The sequence below is a fragment of the Typopeltis vanoorti genome, chromosome 5, assembly GCF_054136105.1.
Source record: "Typopeltis vanoorti isolate ZY-2024b chromosome 5, IOZ_Tvanoo_1.0, whole genome shotgun sequence".
NCBI classification, from domain to species: Eukaryota; Metazoa; Arthropoda; class Arachnida; order Uropygi; family Thelyphonidae; genus Typopeltis; species Typopeltis vanoorti.
In genome coordinates this window covers 8,223,043-8,245,177 of record NC_143553.1, presented here as the reverse complement: position 1 = coordinate 8,245,177, position 22,135 = coordinate 8,223,043, and the positions used below count along the sequence as shown (strand labels likewise).

Sequence of the window (22,135 nt, the reverse complement as noted above, 5' to 3'; positions counted from 1 at the left end):
TGGCTCTCACAGATAACATTACCCTCATCTGCCCAACTCTGTGTATGGTCCTCTCACTAATTTCTCCAAGATCTTAACAACTACTGATGAAACAAAAACAGGCCTATAATTAGACGCTTCCAGTCTGCTACTCCCTTTATGCAATGGCACTATTTTACCTTCCTACCATTCCTTGGATACCTTTCCCATAGCCAGACTTTCATTGAAAAGAAAGTTCAGTAGAGCTGTTAGTTGTTTACCACATTCTCTCAAAACCTGTGGTGAAATATCACCCGATCTCACAGCTTTACTAACATCCAGAGTACTCAGTATTTGGAACACACTCTTCTCTTGCAACCCTAAACCTCGAACCCTATCCCTGTAGTATTAAAACTTACTTCTCCACGATGAAATGCTCCAATAAAGTGTTTATCGAGCAACTTCACTATGTTCTCTGCATCAGTCATCACTCTATTCCCATTTTTATCCCACAATGTCATTCTTCCACAATCATTTCTCCTCCCACTGGCCACATAGCTAAAAACTTTCATGTGATTTTCTTTGGATCTTAGTGCTAACCTCTTCTCGTATTCCAGTTTCACCTTCCTTACCATACCAGTCACTCTCATGGCCTGAGTGTTATATTCTTCATGCATGTGCTCTCCCTCCCTCTCCTTATATCTCTTCCATAACCTCTTTTCACCTTCTTGTTTAATATTGTTTGTCATCCACTTTATACCAAATTGTGTGTGTGCTTCTTCACTCATGGAATACAGCTTACTATTGCTGCTAACAAATATTCTTTCATAATTTCCCAAGTACTGATGATATCCCGGCCTTCCATGGAACTGCCCCAAGTTGGTATCTAAGACTATTATAATCACCTGTGTTATAATTCCACATATGTGTCTGACACCATATTTAACATTAAACCATCTTCTTGTATTTCCTTTAATTCTGACTCCTGACTTACCACTTGAATAAAGACTAAGTATTGCATGATATAATGCCCAATTGACACCATACAATTGTAGCATTGTGAATAGCTTGGCACCTTGTCATATGTCTTTTTCAGATCTACAGAATGTAAATACAGATCTTTGTTATATTCCCAGGATTTCTCAACTATTTGTTGTAAAGTGAAAATCTAATTCTCACAGTGTCTGTTTGGCCTGAATCCAGCATGTTCTTCACCAAGCTTCCCTTCCACAATCCTTCTCAAATGTTTCTCATGTATACTGCTTCCTTGGACGGAGGAGAAAGAATGACGGTACATTTCGCCCTTCGATAGGAATAGGCCTAAGTTCGATTCTCGTCGCGACGAGAGGAATCTTTATGTGGACTTTTTCAATCGAAGGTGAGTTAGCCGATCTCATATGGAGGCAGCAGGGTTTTTCTCCCGGAAACTCAGGTTTTTCATCCCACATACAGACAAATCGGCTCTTCAGAACACATGCAATTTACAGACAAAAAAATACTAGTTGTGGTGGTGGTGGAGATGGGCGGCAGATGGCATTGATGGATATGATTGGTAGTAGAGGTTCGGTGTAGTGCTAGGTTGAAACAGTTGTATAATAGCAGGTGTCCTCCCTTGATGAGTCCTCGGACTCCTTGGAGGTGTCACGAATAATAATACACAATAATATACTTAGATTTCTCAAAGGCTTTTGATAGAGTACCTCATGATAAATTGATAGTCAAACTAGAGCAGATGGGATTGGATATTAGATTAGTGCATTGGATTGGAGACTAGCTATTTGATAGGTATCAACAAGCTGTGTATGGGGGAGCGATATCCAGGAAAAGGAAAGCATCTGGTGTAGTGCCTCAGGGGACTGTTTTAGGGCCATTACTGTTTAACTTGTACATTAATTATTAATGATATTGGTGAAGATTTGGATGGAGATATTCAGTTGTTTGCAGATGATGCAAAGTTGGGAAGAACCATGAAGGGTAGTGAAGATGTTGTGGCCTTACAAGAAGACTTGAATAAATTGAGTGATTGGGCACGGAAATGGGGATGCGAGTTCAATGTTGCAAAATGTAAGGTTTTAAAATTTGGAAAACAAAGATGGGATGTAAAATTTATCCTTGGTGAGAATATATTGTTGGAGGTGGAAGAAATAAGAGATCTGGAGGTGATTGTTGATAAGGATCTGAAATTTAGGGGACACATTGCCAAAATTGTGAAGACAACACAAAGGCTTCTGGGAATGATGCGGAGAACACTGATGTGTAGAAGTAGGGAGATTCTTGTTCCATTGTATAAGGCTTTGATTAGGCCACACATGGACTATTGTGCCCAGATTTGGTCACCTGGTTTTCAGAAGGATGAAAAGACGTTAGAAAGGGTCCAAAGGCGATTGACTAAGGTAGTTTCTGACCTCTGGAGCATCAAGTATGAGGAAAGATTGAGAAGATGTAATTTGCAGAGTCTGGTGGACAGGAGGAAGAGGGGAGATATGATAGAGACCTACAAGTTGGTAAGGGGTTGTTATAGGATCAATGCTGGAGAAGTTCTACAGAAAATAGTGGGAGATCGGGAGAGAACTAGAGGTCATCCCTGGAAACTGTATAAAGAGGGTGTGAGTAGGGGGGTGAGAGGCAGGCTTTTTTCATGCAGAGTTGTAAATAATTGGAATGCCTTGCCTTGAGAGTGTGGTATCTGCAAGGAGTTTGAATGTGTTCAAGGCACGGTATGATGAGCTGTGTGTGTGGGTGTGATAAAAGGACCTCCCAGATGAGTCTTTGACTCCATGAGGTCTTGGGGTAATAATAATAATAATACTTGCATAAATCTTACCAGGAATGCTCAATAGGGAAATACCTCTGTAATACTCACATTCAGTTTTATTTCCCCTTTTATATAATGGTACTATGAGATCTCTACTTCAATCATCTGGAATTCTATAATAAATTTAGTTTAATCCTTTATCCAAGTGTGATCAAACAAAGTTTGCACCTGAAATATCTTCAGGACTGGGGTAAGGTGGTACAACACCGGGAAACTCGTTGTAAAGGTTGAGCAAGCTACCAATACTCCTATCTCAGTATCTCCCATAATGCAAAACACATCTCCTTGCGGATATGTATAATGTTATGCCTTAAGGGAAGGGCCACTACCCAGACTAGTTTTGGCCTTTATTGAGGTCTCTTCAGTGGGAGCCAGGCCCAAGTGGAGATACCAGGCAGAAGCATTACCAAGGTCATCTCTACCTATGGGAATTTCCAAATGGTGTGCCACCTTTTTATTAAATTACTCTGGATTTAGAGAAAGATGTTGAAAGTTTATTTTTCACTTGGTTAGTTTAAATTTAAAATTAAATTTAAAAATAAAATTAGTTTAAATCTAAAATTTTTATAATAAAAATTATAAAAATAAACTTTCAACATCTTTCTCTAAATCCAGAGTAATTTAATAAAAAGGTGGCACACCATTTGGTAACTCCTATAGGTAGAGATGACCTTGGTAATGCTTCTGCCTGGTATCTCCACTTGGGCCTGGCTCCCAATGAAGAGACCTCAATAAAGGTCGAAACTAGTCTGGGTAGTGGCCCTTCCCTTAATGCATAACATTATACATATCCACAAGGAGATGTTTTGCATTATGGGAGATACTGAGAGAGGAGTGATGTTAGCTTGCTCCACCTTTGCAACGAGTTGCCCAGTGTTGTACACCTTACCCCAGTCCTGAAGATACTTGCAGGTGCAAACTTTGTTTGCTCACACTTAGATAAAGGATTAAACTAAATTTATTATAGTCTAACCAAGTGAAAAATAAACTTTCAACATCTTTCTCTAAATCCAGAGTAATTTAATAAAAAGGTGGCACACCGTTTGGCAACTCCTATAGGTAGAGATGACCTTGCTAATGCTTCTGCCTGGTATCTCCACTTGGGCCTGGCTCCCACTGAAGAGACTTCAATAAAGGTCGAAACTAGTCTGGGTAGGCCCTCCCCTTAATGCATAACATTATACATATCTGCAAGGAGATGTGTTTTGCATTATGGGAGATACTGAGATAGGAGTGTTGTGAGCTTGCTCCACCTTTGTAACGAGTTGCCCGGTGTTGTACCACCTTACCCCAGTCCTGAAGATACTTTCAGGCACAAACTTTGTTTGCTCACACTTGGATAAAGGATTAAACTAAATGTATTATAGTCTTACCAAGTGAAAAATAAACTTTCAACATCTGGAATTCGTTCCTCTGTCCGGGCCTTCTGAACTATGCAGTGCAGCGACTGTAAGACTTTTATACTTCCATACTTGAGCATTTCTGGTTGAAATCATCTACTCCTGCTGCCTTCAAGATTTCAGGGTTTGATCTCCTCATAGCTAAATACTATGTGGCTTTTTTCTGCATCAAGTATGGATATGTATTTCTGATTGCATGCCTGTTGAGTGTTTTTTTACCACTTTGCTGTCACTGGTTGTTTCATTTAGCAATTTTTTGAAGTAATTACTCCATACATTAAAGTTCAGTTTTAATGTCACTGCTATCATCTGTAATTCATTTTACAGCACTCTTTCCTCCATTTCTGAACTTTTTTGACAACCTCTATAATATCTTCCCACCTTCCTGATATTAATTTCCATCTCCTTTCCAAAGTCTTCCCATGTTTTTTTTTTTTTTTTTTATGTAGTTTTACACAGTGTGTAGCTTTCTTATACTTGTCTCTGTTATTCTCTAAGAGCAAAAGATGATTTATTTTCCAAGAACTTTTGATATGCTTTCTTCTTTTCCTTCACATCCTCTTTAACTTCCTGTGTCCAACATGGAGTTCTGATTATTCTATCCTTGCAGATAACCTTACCACATGCCTCTTTGACTGAATCAATCAGTGTTTTCTTCAGGGCTTGCCAATGAATTTCTTTCATTTTTTTTCCCAATAATATTTGTGTATTTTATTCTACAGTTTGCATCTGAGAGCTGTTCAAGTTTTATTCGCTTTAAAACTTTCTTACATGTTCTTATTTTCAACCTGAAATTCAGTTTTATCCTGCTCAAGATTAAATGGTGATAACTTCCAATTTAAAATCTCTGTGCACTCTAGTATCCTGCACCAGTGAGAAAACACCACTATCAACAATAACATAGTCAGTGAGACTTTTCTTATTCCTTGCTTCTTCTCTCAATGTGAATTTATGCACATTTTTATGTTGCAACATTGTGTTAGTAATAACTAGTCCATGTCCTGAGCAAAAATCCAACAGGTATTTGCATTATTATTTGCTTTGCTCTTTTCTCCAAATTTTCCCAAAATATTTTTGTATGTTTGACAATCATTTCCTATTCTGCTATTTAGATCCCCAACAAGGACCACTTTTTCATTGTGTCAGTCGCTTTCTCTAAAGCCTCAAAAAATTCCTCAGCTTCTACCTTAATAGAACTGTCTGTGTTACAATAGGCACAAATAAGTCTTATTGTCCAGTTCCCCATTATGATATTTGCCAACATCACTCTATTTGATGTTGCCTGTTTCTATTCAAGAAGATTAGCCTTGTATTTAATGTTGAATTCTACAGCTACTCCTTCTTTTCCTTGATTATCATTGCATGAATATAACATTTTGTATTTATTGCTTAGAAAGATCTCACCAGTTTTTGTCTTTTTTGTTTCAGTATTATGTCGATCTGGTACTTATTCAATTCCTCATCTAGCTCCATTTCTTTGCCATTCAGGCTTCTTATGTTGATAGTGCTGATCTTGAACTCTGGTAATGTTTTGTTGGGGTGCATTTTAGGATTTGTTCCAGTAGCTGACTTTTTGGGATTGGAATACATTACATGAGAATTTACTGAGTAGGAATAATGAATGTGTTTAAGGCACAGTTTGATGAATTAGGTGTGTGACACTAGGACCTTCCATGAATGAGTCTTTTGACTCCATTTCGATGAGTTAATAAAGATAAAAATAATAATATTTTCTAGTTCTTTGAAATGCTTCATTAATTTATTTTATTTTCTTATTTTTTGGCAAGTGTTGCTTATCAAGTTTTTGTTTTTCTTGTATAGCTGTTGCTACTTTAGTATTTCAAATTTTTAATGTTTTTAATCTTTATCCTGACTAATACTTTCCTCGGCTGTTTAATTCATTTGTTTCTCCGCTCTTCATTTATGTCTGAAGAAATGTCAATTAGAGATGGCACTGAGTTAGTTATTTTTGACATATATTTCTAATACTGTCATATTGGAGTGGAGATGAGAAATAAACTCTGTTTATTTCTCATCTCTAGGATCTTGTGTGCTTGTATTTCCATCTTACCCATTTTACTATTTTTGAGATTATCAGAAAATGTCTGTGTATATATCATTGCCTCTGAAAACTCTTCTTTCTTTCTCTTGAAGATAGTGTTTTGTTAATGATATATGGTGTATCATTGATCACAATTTTCTGGCAATTCCATATGTATTTATGGATATCTATTTTACCAAAATTTAAACGAATACAGTGGTGACAAAGTTCTCAGCCTATGGTTGTTTGAGTTCCATATTGATAATCTGGTAATTATCAAATAATCATTTTTATTACAGGATCTCATCACATTTTCTCAGTCACTGTAAAATGGTTTAATTTCATCTCTCCATTCTTCTTCTACTAGGGCATAAAATCTCATCAATGTTAGGTAGCCTCTTTTCAATCTTTTACAGTTTGTGGATGTTTCATTAATAAGTATTGCTCTTTATTCTAGTCTTCCATATTGAGTCATCATTGCAACTAAAACTAGTGGCATTGGTGTAGTTGTGGTTAGTTGTAGTTGGTGGAATAAGTGGTGGAGACAGAGAGTTGTAGAGTAGGTTCCCTCCCTCGATGAGTCTTTGGACTCCCTGGAGGTGTCACGTAATAATAATAATAAAACTTAATCTTTAATCGTACTCATTACCACTGTATATCATTTTATAATATTCCATTTCTGTAGCTCTCCTTAAGTGTTTTTCACTTTCAGTTTGTACTGGTGTAATTATCTTTTCTCTTTCAACTGATCACTCAGTTCTGTTCCTTTCCTAGCTAAGTCCTAATATTCCAAGTGGTGAAATTTATATATCCATTACTCCAAATCATTTACCCTTATTCTTGCTACCAATCCTTCCATTAAATCTGTTCTGCTTTTTCTTTGTGTTCTGCAGAATATGTCTATGTATTTAGGAAGAGGTTACCAGCCTCGTCCTCTCACTCCCACCAACTAGTATGAAGGATACAAGATATTTCTCTTAGTCTGGTACCTCTGCCTTGACCTGTCTAGCTAGGTTTATCCTACCAGCAACTACACTGCCACTATGTTGTTTAATTTTGACGGTATATATCAGATCACAGAATTATAATTAGATAATTATTTACTGACTTATTGCTGATATTTTGCTGGTGTTATAACCAGCATCTTCAGAGCACAAAAACACAGTTTGTCACAGTACGTGAGACTACAACAACAACATGATGTAACAAATGGACTAGTTTAACAAAATTTTTGCAACAACACAAAAACTAAAGTCCTAAAAAAAAAAAAAAAAAAAACAGAGAGAGAAAGCAGGTATTAGTTATGTCTTAAGATGACTGTCTCCCAGATCTTAGGCAAATTTATACAGCCATATTTGTTGAGATTTGGAGTATGTTTCAATCTCTCTGACTTTTAAAAGCTTCTGTGCACTACTTTTGTTTTCTTCCAGTTAATCCTCTGTGCAGGGGTGTCCAAAGCATGGTCTGCTAGGCCCAACTTCCCATAGTGTTAGTGCCGGATGTATCTTTTATGTTCACTGATGTAAATATCCACAGTTCTTCCTGTTTGACCGTAGTAAGCTTGATCACATGAGCAGGGTACTACATCGTAGACTCCTGGATAAAGGAGGGATGCTGTCCTTGGGTGAACGGATGAGAGTTGCTAATTTGACACACAATCTAAATACAGTGCGTAGTTGATGTTTATTGAGAATTCTAGACATCTTTTCCGATGTGCCTTTAATGTATGGGATGGTGACTTTTGTTGTAGTTCTCCATGGTGGATAGTAGGAGGGATATCTTAGGAGCATTTAGTATTTTGTTTATCTTATGTGGCACAAGTGAGCCAGTTCAGCAGCAAGAGCATTGTCATTGGAACAGATTGCTCTCATTCTGTGGGTTAGCGTTTTTAAGATACCATACTGTTGAGAATGGTGACGGTGTGATTGTTTGTGTAAATATCTCCTTGTATGTGTGGGTTTTATAAAAATTGAGAATGATAATGAACCATCTGGAAGATGTGTGATTAGTGTTTCCAGGAATGGCAGACAGTTATTAGCTTCCAGTTCCATTGTAAAGTGGATTTTTGGATGTTGGCTATTTAAATGCAGTAAGAATGTAACCAATGTGCCTGGGCCATGTGGCCAAATATCAAGCACATCGTCAATCACCAAGCACATAGCTATCAATACAGCCACTCTCAAACCAACACTTTGGCTATGCTATGTGTTGGTTTGAGAGTGGCTGTATTGATAGCTAGTTTTTCCAGGTGTTCTATGTAGAAGATGGCTAAGGGGGGGGGGCATAGCTCTCCCATCTAATTGTTTGTATATTTTCCCTTTCCATGTGAAATATCCTGCATGTATTGTGAATTTAAATAGTTCAAAGATATTGGGGAAAAGTGTGACTTTAGCAGATTAAGGGTTTCAATTAGTGGTATATTTGTGAATAGTGAGGTGATATCAAAGCTCACCATTAAGTCTGAGCTTTTTAAGGTATATTATTATTATTATTATTATTATTATTATTCAGGCCTCCAAGGAGTCAAAAAAGACTCACCGAGGGGAGGTCCCCCCCCTGAGAAACACAAAGTCTATCATACCACTCTTTAAACTCACTGACCGTTCTCGCTCCCACCACTCCATCAGGCAATGCATTCCACGGCTCAACCACCCTCCACACAAGGAAACCACTCCTTACCCTCTTGCTCACAGTTTCCTTTTGTAACTTCCAGGGATGGCCTCTTGTCATCACTCCTTCCCGCTGTTCCACCAAGCGAAAGAACTCCCCAGTGTCAACCCTGTAACCACCTCTCAACAGTTTAAAAGTCTCAATCATATCACCTCTCCTTCTTCTATCCACCAAACTCTGCAGTCCATATTCTCTCAGCCGATCCTCATAACTATCCTTGTACAGTCCTGAAACCATCTTTGTCATCCGTCTTTGTATCCTTTCCACAGTTAATTTATCCCCTTCAAATCCTGGGGATCAAATCTGAGAACAATAGTCCAAGTGTGGTCTGATCAGAGACTTATACAACGGAATGATAACCCTCTTATCTCTGCAGGTCAGTGTCCTTCTCATAATAGCAGCAATCCTCTGTGTTACCTTCACCACCTTTGCAATATGTCCCCTAAACTTCAGGTGTCTATCAATCATCAACCCCAGATCTCTTGTCTCCCCTACTTCCTCCAGTATAACTCCTCCCATAGAGTATGCAGCATCCCATCGATGTTTCCCAAACCTCAAGACCTTACATTTTGCTGCATTAAACTGACACCCCCATTCATTTACCCATCTATCTAGCTTATTTAAATCCTCTTGCAGGGCTACCACATCTGCAATATTACTAATAATCCTTCCCAGCTTCGCATCATCCGCAAACAACTGAATATCCCCCTGCAGTCCACTGGGTATGTCATTGATATAAAGGTTAAACAATATAGGTCCTAGTACTGAGCCCTGTGGGACCCCACTTGTAACCCTCTGCCTCCTGGAAACTGCTCCAACATACACAACTCTCTGATACCTATCAGACAGCCAATCCTGAATCCAGTTGACCAATCTGACATCCAGACCCATGTGCTGCAACATACATATCAGCTTATCATGTGGCACCCTGTCAAATGCCTTCGCCAAGTCTAAGAAAATTGCGGTATATGCCTTTCCCTCATCTAATGTTCTTGAAACTTTATTATAAAAGGCTAGCATATTGCTAAAACAAGAGCGTCCTTTCACAAATCCATGTTGATTCTCACAGATAACATTACCCTCATCTGCCCAATGCTGTATACGGTCCCTCACTACTTTCTCCAAGATCTTAACAACTACTGATGACACACAGACTGGCCTATAATTAGACACTTCCAGTCTGTTACCACCCTTATGCAATGGCACTATCTTACCTTCCTTCCATTCCCTGGGCACCTTTGCCAAAGCCAGACTTTCATTGAAAAGCCACGTTAAAGGCACTGTCAATTCCCTAGCACATTCTCTCAAAACTCGTGGTGAAATACCATCCAGTCCCACAGCTTTACTGACATCCAGAGTACTCAGTATCTGAAACACACTCTCCTCCTGTACCTCCAGACCTCGAACCAGTCCTATCCCTCTAGCATTAAAACTGACTCCTCTAGGATGAAATACTCCGATAAAGTGTTCATTGAACAATTCCACTATGTCCTCTGCATCAGTCACTCTATTCCCATTTTTATCCCACAATATCATTCTTCCACGGTCATTTCTCCTCCTACTGGCCACATAGCTAAAAAATTCCCTAGGATTTTCTTTGGATCTTAGGGCCAATCTCCTCTCATATTCCAGTTTCGCTTTCCTTACCACACTAGTCACTCTTCTGGCCTGTGTCTTATATTCCTCATGCATCTCTTCACCTGTCTCCTTATATCTCTTCCATAGCCTCTTTTTCGCATGCAATTCCTGTTTAATATTGTTTGTCATCCACTTTACTCCAAATTGAGTCCTCTTCTTCACTCTTGGTATACAACTTACCATTGCTGATAACAAATATTCTTTCACAATTTCCCACGCACTGGTGATATCCCGGCCTTCCAACTCCTGCCTCCATGAAACTTCCCGAAGTTGACGTCTAAGACTATTATAATCACCTGCCTTATAATTCCACATAAATTCCCGTCTCTTTGATACTCCTGCATGTCTATTCATTTTCCAAGTCAACACCATATGGTCACTCTCTCCAACTGGTGGGAGAGACATCAACTCAGTTATTATCAACTCTTCTGATGCTATAACCAAATCCAAAACTTTTGAACCTCTTGTTCTCTCTGTTACATGTTGCCTAAGACATTTGTCCCTCAAGAATTCTAGAAATTCCATTCCCCTATTGCTACATGCATCTTCCTCTCTCCAATTTATACTACTGAAGATAAAATCTCCCATAACAATCATTCTTCTTGCACTTGCCAAACTTAGCTGTCTAAACATCTCGTGGTCCCCATCCTCTGTGCTCCTGTGTCTGTAGCAACAACCCACTAAATATCCTGTCTTGCCTACCTCTACCTCACACCATACGCTCTCAAAATCATTTGTCTCACTTCCTTCCAAATTCTCCACTCTTAGAGGACATAGGTCATCACTTATCATAAGCAGTACCCCACCACCACGCTTTCCCCCCCTATCCTGACGAAAAATGCTATACCCAGCGACTTCTATTCCTGTTGTTATATCCCCTTCTGTCAACCACGTCTCAGTGATCGCAATAATTTTTGGCCAGGCTGATGCTATCTGCGCCACCAATTCCTCTCCCTTATTCCGGATACTCCTGGCATTAGTATAAAGCCATTGTTTCTATAACCAGCATTATCCCTTCTAGACTCCACTGGGCTCAGTGTTACCTGACATTGTCTCCCTTCTCCCAAGTATCCATTCCCACAAGAGGCCACCCCTGCTATCATCCTCCCTGGGACACACTGACTCGTTCAGAACAGCAATCTCTCCAGATGCCTACGTTCTTCCTCATTCAAATGTAAACGGTCTCTCGCATACAATTCCTCTCTTTCCTCAAACACACTCCAAGCATCCACATATACCAGTCCTCTCTTGTCACACATTCTCGCTATTATGCCATTCAATATCACCGCTCTTCTGCTCAGCTCATCATTATCATACCTAGGCAACACGCACACTATTTTTCCTCTCTCTGTCTTCTTCAGTACAGTCTCAAGCAAAAATCTGATATCTCTTGCTGCCCGACTTACATTACCACTCAAGTCATTCGTTCCTACCATCACAATCATCTCATCCACCCTTTCACCTCTCTTAATTGCCATAGCCACCCTTTCTATTGTTCCTCCTGGCAAACACTCCTCACGCATCCTATCTTGAACACCACGGATCATTGAGTCGCCATACATTATATCTCTTACCATTCCCTCGCTCCTATTGTTCCCATTCTCTCCTCTTCTTTCATTCCCATACCTCTCTCTTCTACTGTTTCCATTCTCTCCTCTTCTTGCACTCCCATACATCTCTCTCATTCCCTCTCTCCTACTGTTTCCATTTTCTCCACTTCTAGCACTTCCATATCCCTCTCTCATTCTGTCTCTCCTACTACTGTTTCCATTCTCTCCTCTTCTAGCACCCCCATACCTCTCATTCATACTCCCTAAATTCTCTCTCTCTCCTACTCTGATTCGCCTTGCATTTATCTCTTCCATTCTCCTAATCTTATCTTTCATACTTCTGCTCTCATTCACAAGACATTCCACCTCCTCTTTCAACTCATCTATCTCCCTCTGCAGGTCAGTCACTCTTAATCTAAATTCACTCTCCCAAACAAAACCATCTCCTAAACTTTCACAGTCACTCACACCTTCCACACTATCAACTATTATTTTCTCATTCTCTCCTATCACACTACTTGTCTTCCTACATTCATTCCCCGTTCCTGGAGCAACAAAGTCGGATATCGATATATCTAATATACTTATTTCCTCCAACTGCCTGCATTTTGCGCACATACGCTCTCCACTCTCTTTAACAAGCCACATATGTAATTCCCGAGATGCATACATGCCACAAAGTCCCTTATGATATTGCTAATAATTGAGTTCTTAAATGGTGGAGGACTTGGCGTTATGCCACTTGCGACTGCTGCTGAATCCACCATCATTCCTTACTGCCGAGTAGCGTAATCTTTAATAATTATTCAATTAATAAATAAGAGGGAAAAAAAGTACAAACATCAGAACATTTAAGTACTAAATATAATTAAATAAAATGAAATATAACTAAATACAGTAACTCAGCTTCGTTTTGTCTTCCACCGTTACGCGTTCGATTCCGACGGTACCAAAATATATTATATCGCGACAGCAACTAACTTCCAAAAAACAACCACTGAAGTACACTCGTATTCAGAGAAACAATTTAGCACTCAAAAATGCAGAAAAACGTTGAAAAAAGCGGACTATTCACCGATTAAAAATCACTTTCTTCTGCACAGCTCAAATTCACCGCCACGTGCTACGGCAACCAGTATGGTGTTCTAAAATACTTTTTAGGTGGGCAGGAGTTTTGACAAAGGAGGGAGAATTGTTTGTGAGAGTGGCTAGTAGCTTGGCTAAATGTCTAGCCAGTTTGTATGTGGGATTATTTATACTATCTACAATATTGCTTAAGGGTTTACCTTGTTTGTGAATTTTTGGTGCTCCATATATCCTGGGTGTTTTACCATGAAAGGGCTTGAGTTTGTTTGCTGTTTCTTTGGGCCAGGAAGTGACTTTTTTAGTAATTTACCCACCTTATTCTTTTGTGTATTGGTGGAATTGCAATCTATAATTTTGTATGTTAACTGATCTTGTAAAAGCGTGTGCATTTTGTTTTCATATTCTGTTGTATCCATAACCACAGTTGCATTTTCTTTGTCTGCTTTTGTTATGATAATCTGGTTATTATTATGTAACTATTTAGAGCAATGATTTCCTTATGGGAGATATTATTTCTGGAAGGCTTAGACTTGATTAGGATGTTGGCCACATCTAAACTTATGTTATTGGCTATTGCTGGAGTCAGGTCATATATTCCCCGTTCGATGGACGCCATTATTTCAGCTTAAGTTCCAAAAGCTGAATTTTGTTAAACTAGTCCCTTTGTTACACCATGTTGTTGTAGTTTCGCATACTGTGGCAAGCTGTGTTTTTGTGCTCTGAAGATGCCAGTTATAACACCAGGGAAATATCAGCAATAAGTCAATAAATAATTATTTACTTATAATTGTGTGTTCTGATATATACTGTCAAAATTAAACAACACGTATGACGAACACATAATCCTTTCTACACAGTACACTACCACTAGTATACTGTAGCTCACTGGATCATTGGTACTTGCAAGTTCCTCACCATTACAAGGTGAAGTACCATCAAGGAGCATATTATTTGCTAGTTTTAATAAGACATTTAATGAATAGATATAGTTGCTTATTTTTTTTTTATTTGACTTATATATTTTAACATATAGTTACAGATTTCATTTCTGTTTTAGCTCTCGTATCACAGTTGATCCAGAGGGTGATCTTCATTTTTCAAATGTAACTCTTACTGATGCCTTGGATGAAGCAATGTATGCATGTAGTGCTTCTTCAGTTTTCAGAAATGAATACAAGCTTGGTAACAAGATCATTTTAAGAGTGGAGCCTTCTGCAAGTATGTGCAAGCACCTAAAATAATTGTGACTTATGAAATGAATATTCAGATAATTAGTACTCCTTTAATTGTAGCATAATTTAAGAAGAAGAGACCTAAAAAAACTCAATATTTAGTTGTTTTTTAAAGTATATGTGTTGACTATAAAACATTATAGCAATTTTAAAATGGCTTTCAAGAAAGCGTGGTGGGTGGGTGAGTAATATACTGAGGAATTCAGCAGGTTTGCTGCAGTTTAGAGACAACTACTTTATTTCGTTATGTTTATTGATTTGTGGCATTGTTTTTGTTGCTGTTATGGGAAATTTCAGAGGGAAATTTAGTTTCTCAGACAAAAATAATAATGTCAGCTGAGGGTGCTGCTTTTAAATTGAAGAAACCTCTTCTGTTCTTAGGATTTAGCTTGCTTCTTGACAATATGAGGTGTGTTTTTTTTTTATTTATTTATGAGATATTACTTAATTTTTTTTAGGTGAAACATGTCAAACAGGCAATAAACAGCTGGTCAAAACTGATTGAATAATGCAATCTGTAGTGCTGTCTGAGCAAAAACTCCATTGAGCAAAAATTATCAGGAGATCTTAAAGAATGTAAGAAATTACTATATTTCAAATTAGTTGAAAAAAAAAAACAGTTGAATCATATGACCTGTACTTGATGTCTGATAAGGATATATTCCCCTTCTTTTAGTTTAGTCTGTTTAGGCTAAATCTCCCAGGGGATTTTTATCAATATAAAGAACAAATATGTAAAGTACAACTATATCTCATAGTCATAAGCTTAGGTGTTTGTGGTTACTCATAATAGTGCTTCAAAATTATGACCAGCACTGCAAAAATTAGATCGTTGCAGAAACAATACAGATTGTAGCTGAAAACAAACTAATGTTTTAACAAGGCACCCTCTAAGAAATGGATGAAAAATGAATTTAATTCAGAGAACTCAAGCTAAATGTGGTCATTGAATGATTGACTCTAATCTTAGGCAAATTAATGCAGCCATACTTATTGAGGTTAGCGGAGCATTTCATAGCCAGTGCTGATTCTAAAAATACAGTAGTCTCTCAGACCTGTAGTGATCAGGACTGCCAGTCCATACTCTGGATACCACTTCACATATATTTAAATGGAAAAAGACAACTATGCAGTCTTCTTCCATTTAAATATATGTGAAGTGGTATCAAGAGCATGGACTGGCAGTCCTGATTGCCAGTCCATGCTCTGATTAAAGTGTATGAAGTAGACTAAGCTGTAGGCACATGGAACTTTATATGCTCTTCTGAGATGCACAAGAGGATGAAACTGATCCTTAGAAGAACAGGTGATGGTTGCTACTGGATATGTGGTATGAAAGTTGCACTGAGATTATATTTATGAAGAACTTTAGCTTTTATAGATTTACCCCAGATATAGGGGGATGCAAATTGTTTTCTTGTGATCTTGTGTATTAGATGTGGAATTAATGGGCATGCAGTATTTTGTCTATTTTATAGAGGGTGCAGCTTTATCTAAAAAAAGTATCCCAAGGATAACTGAGTTCTGTAGCGAGGGTGCTCTTATTAGAACAGGTAGCATGTGTGTGCATGTGGACGTGTGTTTTGACAACACTGTATTATCTTTCTATACAAATTAGTTACACATCACCTGCATAGTTTTAGCTAGACTGTTGGTTTGCATGTAGTGGTGTTAAGAGCTTCACTTTCTGTAAATTATATGTAGAAATTGGCTAGTGGGTTAAAAGGAAGAATCCAATGCAATTCATTCTAGTTGCTTGTACATTTTTCTATATATTTTTTCTTCCCATAAAAATTAACCTAATTAATTACACTTAATTTAATAAAAATTAAATTAAGTGTACGGTGAATTTGAGTAAGTAAAATATTATTATACAGGTATCTCCATGGTGTCTCATTGTGGCAGATCCATTATTCACACACTAACCTTTGTACAATATTTATCATACCTCTCCTTAAACCCATTCACTGATGAAGCACTCACAAACACCTCTGGCAATCCATTCCACAGATTCACCTCTCTCCAAGCAAAAAATCTAGTCCTAATACCCTTGCTAACTACATACACAATTTCCATAGGTGTCACTTCTCCTCCTCTCCTTTCCTGCCATGTACTGAAAAAAATCTTCAGTGTCATTTGTATAAAACCCCTTTAATAGCTAATATCCTTCTATCATGTTCCCTCTTTTTAGTTTATCAGCTAGTTTTTGAAGCCTGCAGATCATGAATCTATTCTCATAAAGAGCATTCCATTAACTGCCAAGTCTTCTTCACTGGATGTCTCTACCACTTCATCTGCAGATTGATTGCAAGTGACCAGATCTGCATACAGTAGGAGCAGAATTGGCAAAACCTACCTTTCACAAAACCATGTTGACCCTTGTAAAGTATCATGTTCCTATCTCCCTCTCCTGAATTCTGTCTTTTACCAATTTCTCCATTATTCCTGAGATGCTGATTGGCCTATAATTTGCTCCTTCTGTATTGGGAGCCTCCTTTCTGTAGTAGGACTCTTTCCACTCCATTGGCACCTGCTACTGAGGCTTAAATTAAACAGCTTGGCAGTGGAGCTAATGATTCACTTGCACATTCTCATAATACATGGGCTGATATACTATATAATCACATGGCCACATTCACATTGAAGCTCTGCAATATTCAAAGCACCTCCATTTCTTCAACGTCTTTTCCCATGAGTCACTAAGTATACTACTGTGCATCCATTTCCCACACCAAATGCTGCTGTCACCTTATTGTAATAAGTAACTAGATTACTAAAACATGATCTCCCTTTAGCAAATCCATGCTGTCCATCAAAGATAATACCACTGTTGTGAACCCAATTCTGGATTGTGGTTCTCACCAGCTCTCCAAGAACTGACACACAGATAGGCCTATAATTTGATGTTTGATTTCTGTCACTCACTTCTCATATGAAGTAGCACAATCTTGCCTTCTGTCCACTCCTTTGGAACTTGACTCAGTGTAAGACTCATATTAAATAAATATGTCAAGGCGCATGTCAATTCCCTGACACATTCTTTCAAATACAGGGGGATATATCATCAACTTCGAAAGCCTTATTAACATCAAGTTTGTACGATTCCCCATATACCTCTTGCTTACTCGGAAAGATTACTTTAGTGGGTGCTGATGGTATTGAGGTAACAAATTCAGATGTAATAGTATAGTTACTGAGTGAACACTTTTCAAAAGTCTATCACCCAAGTGAGGATATTTCTGTGTACCTGTAGCAATAACTAATGTGAGAATTGAAGTTAAGAAATCAGAAGTACTTAGTATATTACAAAATTTAAATGCAAACACTGCTTTAGGTTTAGATGGAATATCAGCTCGGGTGTTGCATGAATGTGCAAAGGAATTGTCAACTTATTATTATTATTACCACCCCAAGACCTCATGGAGTCAAAGATTCATCTGGAAGGTTCCTTTTATCACACACACAGCTCATCATACCATGTTTTAAACACATTCAAAATCTTTGCAGACACCACATTCTCAGGCAAAGCATTCCAATCATTCACAACTCTGCACGAAAAAACCTGCCTCTCACTCCACTACTCACACCCTCTTTATACAGTTTCCAGGGATGACCTCTAGTTCTCCCCTGATCTCCCACTATTCTCTGTAAAACTTCTCCAGCATTGATCCTATAACAACCCCTTACCAACTTGTAGGGCTCTATCATATCTCCCCTCTTCCTCCTGTCCACCAGACTCTGCAAATTACATCTTCTCAATCTTTCGTCATACTACTTGGTTATTTAACTTAAGTTTGAACTCTGGTATGGTCCCTAGGGAGTGGAAGAAAGGCAAAGTAGTTCCTTTGCATAAAGGTGGCTCTAAAACTGCGGTAGTTACAGACCAATCACCATCTCGGGAGTGGTGGTAAAAGTATTGGAAATGTTGGTTAAAGACAAAATTCAAGAATGGGTGGATCAGGATATGATACTCTATAGGGGCCAACATGGTTTTGTTAAAGGTCGATCCTGCCTTAGCAATTTATTAACTTTTTATAATAGAATGACATCTGAGTTGGACAAAGGAAATGGCTACACAGTGGTACTTCTGGATTTTGCTAAGGCTTTTGACAGGATATCCCATGGAATACTGTTGCACAAATTGGAGAAGATGGGGATGGATGCTAGACTGATGATATGAATAGGAGAATGGCTCAGGGAGAGATACCAGAAGGTGGTGTATGGAGGAGCAGAGTACAGAATGAGGCAGGTGACCAGTGGTGTGCCCCAGGGCTCTGTGCTTGGGCCATTGTTGTTTAATTTGTATATAAATGATACAGGAAATGGCTTAAAGGGAGATATTCAGTTGTTTTCTGATGATGCAAAGTTGAGTAGTGCAATAAAAAAAATCAAGCTGATGTTGAAAGTTTGCAGGATGATTTAAATAAAATGGTGAAATGGGCGAAAGGTTATGGATGTTAGTTCAATGTGGAAAAGTGTAAAGTTATGCATTTTGGGATTAAAAGATTACCAGCTGTGTACTACATTGATGGAACGGTACTCCAAGAGATTGATGAGGCTAGGGACTTAGGGGTGTTGGTAGATAGGGAGATGACAGGGGACACATTGCTAAGGTGTCCAAGATTGCGCATAGGATTTCTTGGTTATTGAGGAACGCACTAACATCCAGAGATAAAGAGGTCATTATTTCCCTTTATAAAGTGTTGATACTTCCACATTTAGATTACACAGGTCTGGTCACTGGATTCCTTTGAGATGAGGAGGTTGTGGAGAGGGTTCAGCAGAGAGTGATTAAGTTGGTGAGTTATGTAAAAAAAAAATGCTCCCTATATTGATAGATTGGGAGCTTGTAGATTGCAGAGGTTGGTTGATAGGCAGAGAAGATGGGATATGATAGAAACATTTAAATTACTAAAAGGTTTTTATAAGATTGATGCATGGGAAATGTTTCAGCTGTGTGATAGTGATGGGAGAACAAGAGGTCATCCCTGGAAATTAAGGAAAAGTGTGGTTAACAAGGGTTTGAGAAAGAGGTTTTTCCCATGGAGAGTGGTGAATGAGTGGAATGCATTGACTGTCTGAGGTGTTGAGTTCTTCGTCTGTAAATGAATTCAATAAGAGATCTGATAGATATTATTTTGATAGTTTGGGTCTCCCGCGATTAGTCTACTGATTCCATGGAGATACCCATAATAACAATAATTACTTAGTCATTCTCTCCTCCTCATCATCCACTGCTTGCAATCTCTCCATGATGTCACATTGATAAAAATGAAAGTATGAACTGCCATTAAATATCTCAATTATATACTCCACAGCAGTTGTTCTTTTACCATTTTCATCCTTCCATCATTCTTTTGTTTGCTGGCTACATATTAAAAGAACTCTTTAGGAATTTGTTGGCTTCAGCTAACTGTTGCTCATATTACACTTTTGCTACCTTCATCAACCGCGTTTCACCCTTTGCCGGTTCTTTGTAATCCTTGTGAAATTGATTATTACCACTCATCTTATGTTAACAATGTTATCAGTTATTACATGAGGCATTATGTTGCCTCCATAATGCATTTTTCCTCTGTATCACATGCCTAATCTCTTTTTTCATCCATTTCACACCTGTCTTATTTAACCTTGTGACCCTTGGAATACATTTAGACATTGCTTCTACTAGATAGTTCTTAAATATCAGCCAAGCAGCATTGATCTGCTTTTCCCTCCCCAACTTCTCATTCCATGCTACACCTGAAAGTTGTCTCCTGAGCTTCTCATAATCGCCACCTTGATGATCAAATCCAAGACCTTCCATTCTCGTTTGCCCTCTATGACATACTACCTCAGGTAGTTGTCCCTAAAAAACTCTAGAAACTCCATTTATTTACTTCCAGTTGCTATCTCATCCCAGTTTATATTGCCTAATTAAAACCCATAATGATGATCCTTGTCTTATTTACTTGGCAAATTTTATTATGTATTTCATAGTCACTACTATCAACATTATCAGGTCTATACCAACATGTGATTCACCTCTATTTCACACATACTGCCTCAAAACCACTGGCACTATTTCATTCTTGCATCTATACCTTGTATGCACGTAACTCTTTCTCTATAATCAACAGCACTCCCCCTCCCCTTTTAACCTTTCCATGTTCATGAAACGCATCATAACCTTCCATCTCTATTCCTGTCAGGATGTCATCCTCATCCAATCATGTCTCACTTATTCCAACAATTCTTGGATGAACAGTCTCGATTAAGGCAACCTTTTCATTTTTTCCCTTGTTTCTTACACCCTGGCGTTTGTATACAAACATAGCAACTCATTCCTGGATCTGTAACAGCTTCAGTGATACACTTATTAGATGTGACCTCTCCACATATAACTCAGACTATTTCTTTTTCTCTTTATTCATCTTAGAACCTTCTTAGAATATATACAAGGCTTCAATCATACTACTCATTCTGCCTCCAGGAAAACAAACCTTGTGCATCCTCTCATCCAGCACACCTCTAATAATTGAATCACCACACAACACCACTCGTGGGACTTTCTTTACCTCTTTTATTCCAATATTATTTGTTTTTATCATTTTCACTCTTCCATACATATATCGTATTCTCTTAACTTCATTCCGTATTCATTTCATCTGTTGCTTCATCTTAACCAACTCAACTTTCCAATCTTGCATCACATTTTCACTCTCATTCACTCTCTCAATTTTGTTGCCAGCCATACATGCTTATTCGCAGACAATGCTGCTCTCCAACTTACCTTTAACTGCATTTTGTTTTTTAACTTCTGCTACATTCGTATCACTTTCGTCCTTCTTACCATTGATTGTTAACTTTACAGATCACTCATTCTCTTTTTCAAAACTTTTTTGCCATTTTTTCGCTGCTCTTTTACACTGTCTCTCTTTTCTATCAGATGAGCACTCATCCTACTCTCGTCATTCTCGCTACTGACACTTTCATTTATCAACACATTAGCACTCATCAAGTCCTCATTCAGCTCACACTTTGCACATATCCTCCTTCCATTTGCTTTAAATATCCATAATTTATCTATGTAATCGAACAAATATATATATATATATATGACACATCCCACGTTTGATGAAATGACTGAAAGCAAACTTAAATTCCTGCATGGACAAAGCTGTTTCCATCTTTCCTTCACTGGTTACTATATTGAACCCTAATTTTAACGAATCCATAAACAAACTTAAACAAACAAGCCCACACACTAAAAACACTACAAATGCAGAACTTTCACAGCAACTCTTACTCACTCTCAATTAATTATTCACCAAAACTTATTCAAAATGGGACCCTTCTTTACACTCTGCTGTTTCTCTCGCGACACTAAGCATTTACCACCATTCTAAGTTCCAATGTTGATGAAGTTGGGTATTTGTAACTTCATAGCCATGATGAATGTTTACAGGAGTTCTAGCTCAGATTGTATAAGATATTAATTTTTTATGTTACTCACTTTTCCCGAATTTGAGAAAGGCTTGAATTAAGATATCATCCCCCATAGATCTTGATGTCAGTAATCCTCAAGATAACTTCTTCAGTTTTAATCATTTGCACCTGACTTATAACCAAACAAGTGTTACTTGGTTTCCTGTTCAGAGCACCCACAGCCACTTTTAAAACTTTGGTAATAACCCCTGGCTGCTCAGATCTTAGCATCTCTATTCCAAGAATTCATATTGTAGGAGGAATTGGAACCATTATTG

The 22,135-nt window shown here is 38.1% G+C and overlaps 1 protein-coding gene across 4 annotated transcripts in view; it reads left to right on the top strand.

Moving 5' to 3' along the window:
• LOC150106214 (neuroglian-like) overlaps positions 1–22,135 on the top strand; it is an 888,579-nt gene that overhangs the window by 373,320 nt on the left and 493,124 nt on the right. For all 4 annotated transcript variants that reach the window (XR_016548353.1, XM_090393042.1, XM_090393040.1 and 1 more), the window contains one exon: positions 14,216–14,376. Coding sequence is in view for 3 of the 4 variants with exons in the window: in XM_090393042.1 (XP_090249168.1) it covers positions 14,216–14,376 (161 nt within the window). In the remaining variant the exon portion in view is untranslated. The remainder of the gene's footprint in view (positions 1–14,215; positions 14,377–22,135) is intronic.